Source organism: Lithobates pipiens, unplaced genomic scaffold, assembly GCF_037356315.1.
Source record: "Lithobates pipiens isolate NorthernLeopardFrog02 unplaced genomic scaffold, aLitPip1_a1.2 Scaffold_18, whole genome shotgun sequence".
In the NCBI taxonomy this organism is placed as follows: Eukaryota; Metazoa; Chordata; class Amphibia; order Anura; family Ranidae; genus Lithobates; species Lithobates pipiens.
The window spans coordinates 297,873,614-297,884,333 of record NW_027507758.1 but is presented as its reverse complement, the minus strand read 5'-3'; the positions used below and the strand labels follow the sequence as shown (position 1 = coordinate 297,884,333).

At 43.5% G+C, this 10,720-nt stretch overlaps 1 protein-coding gene across 1 annotated transcript in view; it reads right to left on the bottom strand.

Moving 5' to 3' along the window:
• Window positions 1-231: 231 nt before the first annotated feature.
• Window positions 232-10,720, bottom strand: part of RTN4IP1 (reticulon 4 interacting protein 1) — a 63,315-nt gene continuing 52,826 nt past the window's right edge. The window contains exons 7-9 of the mRNA XM_077487170.1: window positions 5,327-5,510; window positions 5,052-5,144; window positions 232-560 (exon numbers count right to left, since the gene is read on the bottom strand). Coding sequence (XP_077343296.1) covers window positions 441-560; window positions 5,052-5,144; window positions 5,327-5,510 — 397 coding nt within the window. The 3' untranslated portion in view covers window positions 232-440. The remainder of the gene's footprint in view (window positions 561-5,051; window positions 5,145-5,326; window positions 5,511-10,720) is intronic.

Below are 10,720 nucleotides of genomic sequence, written 5' to 3'. Positions count from 1 at the left end.
TGTCTGTAACAATAAGCAATTTGTGTTGTTTTATGGACACAATATGACATTAGTTATTATTCTTTACGGATTGAATTAGTTTTTTGCAGACAAAGAAAGTAGGAGGTATAATAGTAGTTGAGATTATTCCCTAGTGAACTTAAAATGATTGCGAATTCCCTAGTTCCCTAAACATTTTTAGAGCACTGATGTTCTTCTGGGCAATGCAACTTGTAAATAAATGGTCTACTATTTAGGAAAAAAAAGGGTTTATTTTTATGTACTGGATTGACTCAGAAAGTAGTGAAACCAAAGTATCACCATTAAAGTCAGAAAAGTAGCATTTTTAGAAGCATAGCACTTCTCAAATCTCTCATGGCAGGTGAACTTTAAAGATATCCTATTTTACAAACATTAACATCACACAAAAAGAAGATTGGCCTATAGAATGTACAAAAATTTTATTGTTTTGAGCCAAGGACCTGAATTACTGTTTTTCCTCGCACATGTCCTGCTTCTAACTTATCAAAAGCTTGAGGGACATCAGAAAATGGAAACACTTTTTCAACAACAGGCCGCATCTATGGAAAACAGAATAAAAAAAATAAATAAATAAAAAAACATAATATGAAATGCACAGTATGATTAAAAGACCTTAAAGAGAAACATTCACAACAAAACAACCCTGAGGAGAAAACAGTGCCTAATTCACAGTGTACGTAGGAGCAGTGGTTCTAATAAAACTCCTAATTGCAACCTTAGCGATATTTATCTCTATGCTGATCCTGGGGTAGTAGCACCATTTGCCGTGGAGCTAAATGTATTTATATGTACAGCTCCAGAATCAGTATTAGAGTGGTTCTAAAAAGGCAGAAGATTTTTTTAGCTTCATGCACTCCCAATCTTTAATCCCCCCAATACTTAAGCAAGCCCAAACATGATCCAGTGATGCACAAGAGGGTGGAAGCTCTCCAGGGTCTCTGCCTCCTCAATGGCCGAGAGACAGAAGAGGGAGCCATTGTCACCTGCTGTTGTTAATCACAGCCATTGAGAACGGAGTGGGGTTGGGGGCAGAGCCTCGTTCTGTGTGTCTTATTACTGATGACTAAGTGCACATGAAGTGTGCGAAACGCGTTTAGCCAGAATTCTGATGCCTGTAATTTTTGGGATCTCCAAATAAAGAGGTGGTGTGGGGCCCTTTCTTCTAATTTCATTGGACAGCATGTACCAGGAACTGAGAAGATCTATTTTCTCAATCCCGCAGTATGAAAATATGCGATATCACAGATGAACAGTAACCGTCAGGGCTGAGTTGGAGACGCTCTGCACATTCTCCTTTTCACTCTCAATACAAGAAAGAAGAAGAGGAAGAGAACCCTTTCATAAAGTCAAATTGAGAACCTGGATGTACACTAGGACCCTGAACACATAGGGGTTCCAAAGCAGCACAAGATGGAATTTCCGTACATATTTTGTGTGCTTCCTGAAGTCAACACCAGATTGTTTGTATTCACACAGAGTGGCACAATACATTTACATGATTGTTTGAACATTGTGTGTGTAAAAACTGACCTATGACATTTGGTGCTGTACCCCTACTTATTTTAATTATTTTCTCCAGTACTCCTCCCTTGCATCCAGCATGTTCCAGTATGTGTGTGTGTCAGCCCGCAGATGTCAGATATGGATATCTCACGTTCAAAAGGACAGTGGGCATCATTTACTTGTTTATTTCTAGAGAGAAAGCAGCCCCCTTAGTAGGCTTGACCGGTATTATTTTGGTTAATCATAGGTTGATCAGACAGTTCTGACCCATTCACTGAGGAAAACACTGAGACATGAATACCAAACTGATGATCCCCTATATTTAAAGCTTTACACAACTGTGTCATTTGTATTGATCAAACCTATTGTGTTCTTAATCCTGAAAAGGCTGACCGTACAGCGGGATAACATACCAGTGATCCGCTGCTAAAATCAACTGACTCAGATGAAACCCCCTTCCTGTATTATGGCTGCAAAGGCGGCAAAGAGCTGGGACTGGCTGAATGCAGAATGATTAAGAGAGATTAAGTGAATAAAGAAAACACAGTCTATTTAGAGCAGAACATCAGTCTCCTAGCACAGGGCACTTTTGTTGTGTTCTGGGAAGAGGGATTAGCAGACAGGTCTACAGAGAGCAGGGATTAGATAAGCAAGTATGCATCTGTTTATGCAAAAACACCACCACCGAACAGTATACTTTCCATGCTCTTGCTGCGTTCTCTTTAAAACAGTCATCACCTTGGAAACGCATATTAGAGTAGCCAGTGAACTTCACAGAGGTAGCATTGGCAAAGATGTCATTTATACATCCGATTCAAAATTTCACTACATTTACAGTACAGATGCTCCTTGTTTAATGACTTACCTGTTTAATGAATGCTCGGATTTACGACCAGCTCTCCCCACCTGAACAACGTGCTATACATCATTGTATTGTACAGTACAGTACAGAATTTGTGTTCTGTACTTTTGCAAATTAAAACAATGCTTTTGAGCTGGAGTTTTGTGTGCAGACTTTTTTTTTTTTTTTTTCAAAATACAGCACAGTAGTTTGTTTAAAATATTGATTTGTGACATCTCGTTTAACAACCAAGTCTTTGGAAGGAAACCTGGTCGTTAAGTGAGGAGTACCTGTATACCTTTGTAGATGGTGCCAGATGATTATTTTAGTGTATACAAATATAGGACAAATATAGGGATTAAAAAAAGGTACATAAACATTTCATGTCCAATACCTAATACCTGGGTTAAAAGATATTCAAAGCTAAATCTTTTTTTTTTTGGATGGTAAAACCCTCTGTAAGGCTGTTTATGTCAGCTGTGTCCCACTGAGGCGATTTGCAACCACTTGTTGACCAGTAGACACAACAGGAAGGGATAGAATCTCTCCAAAGTGGGAGAACACCCCCCTTGGACAATTTCCACTGGAAAATGTAATCTCTATTCCTGTGCTGGTGTCCCTCACAATCAGATCCAAGATAAAAGTGAAGCTCCCTATCTCCCTAACAAGGTGATAGAAAGCATTAAAAAAAAAAAAAACAAATTCACTCCAACCAGCACCGTGCCCTTAATGTCACATGATTCGAGTGCTCAGCTTACACTGACACAGTAATATAGCCAAGATCAAGAAAAAGACAACACACTGTCAAAGCACCTCAGAATTTAACCTCTTGCCCTTTCGGCGCACGCCGATATACGTCAGCAAAGTGGCACAGGTGCGCAAAATGACGTACCCGTACGTCACTCCGTCATGGGCAGCTAGCAGGCGCACGCACACCACTGATCGTGGCACGGAGAGGCAGAACGCGGAAATGTAAACAAGGTATTTCCCTGTTCTGCCTAGCAACATGGCAGGGATCTACTGCTCCAGGTGATCGGGAGCAGTGATCTCTGTCATGTTCTAGTAAGCCCATCCTCCCTACAGTTAGAACAAAACTGAGGGAACACACTTAACCCCTTGATCGCCCCCTAGTGTTTAACTCCTTCCCTACCAGTGACATTTACACAGTAATCAGTGCATTTTTATAGCACTGATCGCTGTATGAATGTCAATGTTCCCAAAATAGTGCCAAAAGTGTCCGATCTGTTTGCTTCAATGTCGCAGTCACGATAAAAAAGTAAAATAATTAATGATAATTGCAGATCGCCGCCATTACTAATAAAAAAAACTTCATAAGAAAAATGCCATAAATCTATTCCCTATTTTGTAGATGCGATAAGTTTTGCGCAAACCAATCAATATATATTTTTAGGATATTTATTATGGCAAAAAAATAGTGCTTTTTTAAAAAAATTGTCGCTCTTTTTTTTTTTGTTTATAGCACAAAAAATAAAAACCGCAGAGGTGATCAAATACCACCAAAAGAAAGCTCTATTTGTGGGGGGAAAAAAACGTCGCACAACCGCGCAATTGTCAGTTATAGCAACCCAGTGCCGTATCACAAGAAAGGGCCTGGTCAGGAAGGGGGTAAATCCTTTCCAGGGCTGAAGTGGTTAAAAATAGTCACAAAAAAGATAGAGGAAACATCATCCATCAATGCTTCAGGGCAACGGGAGGCCCCTTTCTCAGGGTGATATACCATTTCCCACTTTATCGCAAAAAAAAAAGAAAACGTTTTAGCTTTAGTTACATTTATGACCATTACACATGACCGAACTTTCTGGCAGACTAGGTCCGACAGTCATCCCGATGGATTTTCAGCGGATTTCCAACTGACTTTCCGAACAAGCGGACTTGGCCACACACAATCATACCAAAGTCCGACGGAATCGACCGTGATGACGTACGGCCGGACTAGAATAAGGAAGTTCATAGCCAGTAGCCAATAGCTGCCCTAGCGTCGGGTTTCGTCCGTCGGACTAGCATACAGACAAACTGATTTTTCGACCGGACTCGAGTCCGTTGGAAAAATTTGAAACATGTTCTAAATCTAAAGTCTGTCTGATTTTTCAACAGCAAAGGTTCTGATGAAGCCCACACATGATCAAATTGTCCGCCGGATTCGTTCCGTCAGACCTTTGAAGTTCAAAAGTCCAGCCGTGTGTACAAAGCATTAAAGACATCATTTGGGTAATCAAAGGGGTAGGAGAGATTGTAACAGATAACTGTGCGGTATCAGTGATCAATCTTTATTATATTTTGCCGTTGGATTGTTTCTCTGTAAATTTGAGCAGTATCGATAAAAAATGGTGGATTTTGTATTTTTGCATTCCAGTTTTAACTTTAGCTTTTGCTCGTACACATGTACGTTGTTGATCTTGTCTATCAGGTGACAGACTTGTGAGGCACTATAAGCCATGACAAATCTAATTTTTTTTCCACTTTCATGGTCATCAACATCACAAATAATCCACATAAAATGTAATGCGTTGTAATAAACTGTCACTCTAATATTATAAAAAAAGAAACATCATGCGATATTATTCTAGTTCAAATTTTTGGGAACTACAATACTCAAGCAGGTGTTGCTCCAAAGAGGATCATGTGCATGAAACGTGTACTCACTGCCAACAGAACAGTTACCTACCTTGCCAGCATCTACAAGTTCACCGATTTCATCTAGGGCTGGCCCACTGGGGGTAAAAAATCCCCAACGGTAGTGGACCCCTTTATAGAGGTGCTGAAAACAAGGAACAAAGATAGATTTATTACTGTTCAGAAATAAAACCCAACAAGCAAAAGATAGAAAATATTCTGTACATTCAAAACTTCAAATATATAGCCCTAACTAAATGCAGCCATGGAAATGAACATGCACATACTGAATAGATCCACACTGTATTTGTAAATGAAGAATATTACCTTTATTACTTTTGATCCCAGGGTAATACCCGAACGCATCATTCCATCTGCTATACCCAGCCGATCAGTGTTATACAGGAAAGGAGTAACCAGTGTGCAGTATGAAGCTCCAGACCATGGCTTAAGGTACTGAAGAGCCAATTCTTCATTTGTTCCACCTACATTGTCAAGAATAACATCAAACCTGAAAAATAAAATGGACTCAGCCTTTACAACTAGAAAATATTATGCAAAACTACTTAATATCAAAGTAGATCAAAGAAAATGGCAGCAATATCTTTTTTTCTTCTACTACAACCTTGCAGTTTACAGAATGAAAAGGTAAAAGACTGACTAACTTTCTCATCCACAATGCAGTCACAGAAATAGACACTAGAAAGTTATATGAAAGTAAAATATAGAACTTGTTTAACCCCTTAGAGCCGGTGCCTGCCAGCCCTTCAAAGGGTTTAGAAACTGTCCCCCAGAGCTACTGCCCTATTTCCCTTCTTAATTTGGACATAAAGATTCTGTCAAAAATTTTAGCAAATAGAATGAAGCTCCTTATTCCTGACCTTGTCCACCCTGACCAGACGGGCTTCGTTGCCGGGAGGGAAGCCAGGGATAACTCCCTTTGAGCGGTCCATCTTATTCACTGGGCGCGCTCCCACCCAACCCCGCAACCGTATATTGTTCTGTCCACTGACGCCGAAAAGGCCTTTGACCGCATAGACTGGTCCTTCCTGACGGAGGTGCTTCGCTCTATACAATTAGGCCCACGGATGTTGACTACAATCGCGGCCCTATATTCCACGCCTTGTGCCCAGGTCAAGGTGAATGGGACTTTGTCAGCTCGGTTCCCCATTAGAAACGGCACGAGGCAGGGGTGTCCTCTTTCGCCCCTCTTGTTTGCCCTGGTGCTGGAGCCATTTCTCCGCACGGTAAGGGCTAGCCCTGATATTAAGGGCCTCCAAGTTGGTAATACAGAACACAAACTCTCGGCCTATGCTGATGATGTGTTGTTTCACCTTACGGACCCCCTGCTCTCTCTGCCGAACCTGATGAAGGAACTGAAACTTTTTGGGTCGTTAACTAATTTTAAGATCAATTTTTCGAAATCGAAAATACTCCCCGTTCACTTAGCCCCTCACCTAGTAGCGTCCCTTAAGGCAGCTTTTCCCTTCGTTTGGACTATGTCGTCCCTACGATACTTGGGAGTGCACTTAACGAACCGTTTTGATACCCTGTACCTAGCCAATTACCCACCTTTACTTGATGCGATCAGGAGAGATCTTTTGCAATGGACGGGGACGGCGTTCACGTGGTTTGGCCGGGTGAACGTCATAAAGATGAATGTCCTACCCCGTATACTTTTTTACTTGCAGATGCTTCCGGTCCCCTTACCTAAGTGCTTCTTTGACCGCTTAAGTAGTATGCTGTCTCGTTTTATTTGGAACGACTGTAAACCTAGAATAGCGTTACAGATGCTGCGTCGTTCGAAGAGGAGGGGTGGCCTGTGTGTCCCGGACGTTAGACGGTACTATCAAGCTGTGGCCCTCCAGAAGATTCTGGATTGGCATTTCCATTCTCGAACTAAGCTCTGGGTCCCTCTAGAGAAATGTCTGGCGGGTAGGAATTTATCTTACGCGCCCTGGCTGCCCCGGGAATATAGAGGCCTGGCGGAGACGACCTCCCCCTTGACGACCCATGTGTTTTCAGTTTGGGACAGGCTCAACCCAACCCTTAAGCTAGCTCCCCCTATGTCCCCGTTGGCCCCACTGGGTGGTTTTTTATGGTTCCCGCCGGGAGAACGGATGGCTTTTTTTGAGCATTGGGTGGATGATGGGAACGCTAGTTGCGGGAAACTCTTAAGGGATGGTGGTCTCATGCCGTATGAAGCCCTGCCCGTGGGTAGGTGCGGTTCACGCATGAACTTCTGGAGATACCGACAACTGCACCACTTTTTCCAGGTACATGGTCATACTATCAGGGATCCCTTATCCCTTACCCCATTTGAGCGCATTTTTCTAGCGGAGGAGCCGACTCCGCACCTGGTTTCTGAGTTATACCAGCTGTTGGACTCAGCCGGCCCCCAGGCCACCCCTGCTTATATTAGACGATGGGAGACTGACATGAGGACGACGTTTACGGAGATGCAATTATCACACCTTTATTCCCTCACCCACTCGTCCTCTAGGGACTCCAAGGTCCAGGAGACCAATTTTAAGCTATTGGCACGTTGGTATCGGGTGCCAGCAGACTTAGCTTGTATTTATCCCTCCGCTTCGGAGCTATGTTGGAGGGGGTGTGGGCAACGAGGGACCCTAATCCACATATGGTGGGAGTGCCCCCTAATTCGACCCTTCTGGGAAGACATACAGGGCCAAGTGAAAGCAGTGACCGGGATAGATGTCCCTCTCTCGCCGCTGCACTTCCTTTTGCAGATACCCCCGGTCCCGCTCAGTGTTTATAAGAAAACTGTGCTGGCACATTTGCTGAATGCAGCAAGACGCCTGATTCCGATATACTGGAGAAGGCCTGGAATTCCCACTCGAGAAGAGTGGTGCAGGGGAGTGCACGCGGTGAAAGAGGCAGAGAATTGGGTTGCCACATGTAAAGGCCTTGAAGATCGATTTCATGAGATATGGAGACCTTGGTCGGCATATGCATCAGACCCTAACCACGTACCCTCCAGTTTAGACGTGGCTCTGCTGGAGTTGGCAGACCCTACCCTTAAGGCTCTCAGACTGGGTGGAGCCCGAGGGGGGACTGGATTTCCCCCTGGAAGCTCTTAGCGAGGGAATACTGCCTATGAAACTTAATACTCGAGAGTGGTGCGCCCGGTGCGGACAGAGCAGACATTTGGAGCCTATACTAAGGTAAATTGACCTACTCTTCCTATTTTTTTCCTGTCTTTTTCCTCTTGTCTCCCTTCCCTTCTTTTGTCCCCCCCTACTATACCTCTTCCCCTCTATCCGCTGCAGACGCAGTTAACCTCCCTTACTACCCTATGTTGTCCTTTTCTCTCTTCCTCCTCCTCCTTCCTTACCTCTCCACCTTTCTCTGGTCAGAATGTCGTGTAGCCTGAGCTACCGGAGCTGGTAGATGGTGGGCTGGGATCCCTATTTTGACGCTGGGGCTGCCAGGCAAGAATTTTTGAGATTGGCAGAGGGTGGCGTTCCGGCCGACCCTCTGTGGTGACACCGGCTCCTGGGATACGCTGGCGGTGGAGGATGGCTAGTTGGCGGCTGTTAGGGCCCCCCCCTCTACCCTAGTGCCGAGACGGTGTCCATTTTTCAGGTAACTTTTTGCCGGAGTAGTCCCGCTATCTGTTGGGGTAATTGGTTTCTTTTTGCCCTTGCAAGTATACGGTTTTCCCCCCCACCTACTTTGTGTATACCCACGACATTCTCCCTTTCTTTATGACTCTAAGACCTCTCTCTTTCAGTTTGTTTATATGTTCAACTTACATGCTGTTAATCTGACACTGGAGCGGCTTTTCTGAGGCCGATAAGTATTGCACTTGAATGTGATGTTGGACTTGTCTTTTTTTTTTTTTTATGTTTCTGTCTCTGTTATATTGCAATAAATACTGATTACACAAAGGGTTTAGAATGCCAGGAGGCGGGGATGCGGCTTATGGTCATGTGATCGCTGAGATTGGCTGTCACATAATTGGAAAGCTCTTGATCGCAAGAAGCGAATGGGAGTTTTCTGTTAGCGGCCGGTAACTGTGCCAGGAGCGCGCTCTCAGCACAGCTCTATCAGCGCTATTGCATGCAAATATGCTGCTGCTCGGTGCCAAGGCCCAGCTACCGAGAGGTCGCATTATTGTGTGCGCTCATCGCAAAGAGGTTAAAGCTGAAGTTTAGATTTAAAAAAGTCCCTACCAGCTTTAGTTCGATCAATTACCTGTAATGAATTATGTTGCGTTGTGCAGGCTGCTGGTTCCTGTAGAAATCATCACTACAGGAGTGCCTGTCCTCTTCATGTCTCTGAATTTCCGACGCTGTAATAGTTAACAGCTTCAGGTCCTCAGGCAAAGCAGCAGTACAAATGGTTTGATAAAGACACACCATTCCTCATCCTCCACTGAGAAAATTTTTCTCATCAAATACACTGGAAGTAACACAATATTTGAATGGGGGAGAGACCAATTAGTCACAGGATTCTCTCCCTCATCCACAAATTGTGTTACAAGCAGTGTAATCAATGAAAGAATAAGGGGCGGTAGAAGGAGGTGGGTCTCCACCGAACCAGCTGTACTGCTGTTCTTCCTGAGGACTCAAAACTGTTAATCACTGCAGTGACACAAGGTCAGAGACAGAAAGAGGATAGGTATCCCTACAGTGAAGATCTTCAGGATCCAGTGGCCTGCACAACGTGGGATATACTTCATTACACGTAGGTGATGTGGCTAAAGCTGTAGGGCTTTGTTTAGCTAAATTTCAGCTTTAATAAAAAAAAGGTAAAAGTAGCAAGGCAATAGAGACTTCTGTTTAAAAGGTCATGATGGGGAAACCTAAGATTTACAAGCATTTTTGACGGTCAATAAAAGCAAAGCCAGCGTACAAATTTTTGGCCACAGTTTTGCAAAGATCTCTGTTAGATGTTCTAAAAAAAAAATCTGAGGATACACCTAATGTAGGGTACTTTAAAGGGGTTGTAAAGGTAATTGTTTTTTCACCTTAATGCATCCTATGCATTAAGGTGAAAAAACACCTGGCAGTGACCGACCCCCAGCCCCCATTTTACTTACCTGAACCCTCAAACTTGTCCCACGAGGACGCGCCGTCTCTCGGCTAGGGGGTTCTTGGCTGTTGATTGGATAGATTGATAGCAGTGCAGCCATTGGCGCCCACTGCTGTCAATCAAATACAATGACATGGCCACCGAGGGGCGGGGCTGAGTCCTGCATTGCTGGACTTGGGAGCGTGTCCGCAAGGTAACTTCCAGGGGGTTATCTAATGTGGGGAGGAGCCGAGAGAGCCGCCGAGGGACTCCAGAAGAGCAGGTTAAGGACCACTATGTGCAAAACGAACTGCACAGTGGAGGCAAGTGTGACATGTTTATTATAAAAAAAAAAAAAAAAAAAAAAAAAAAAAAGGAGCCTTTAGTATCATTTTAAGGAAGAGCAAATGTATAGGGGTGCTGGAATAGGACTTTAGACTGATTTAGTGAACCTTATTCATTCTTCATTTATTCCTAAAATAAAACAAAACACTGAAATAGCATCCCAAAAAAACAAAACAAAAGGATTAAGGTTCTAATTTATCAAAAGTGTCTGAAATAAGGCATGTCTGTATTGCCACGTGGCAACTAACCATATTCAACCATTTACTGGAAACATTTTTTGAAAAGGGATTTATAGTGCCTTGAAAAAGTATTCCTACCCCTGAAATTTTCCACATTGTC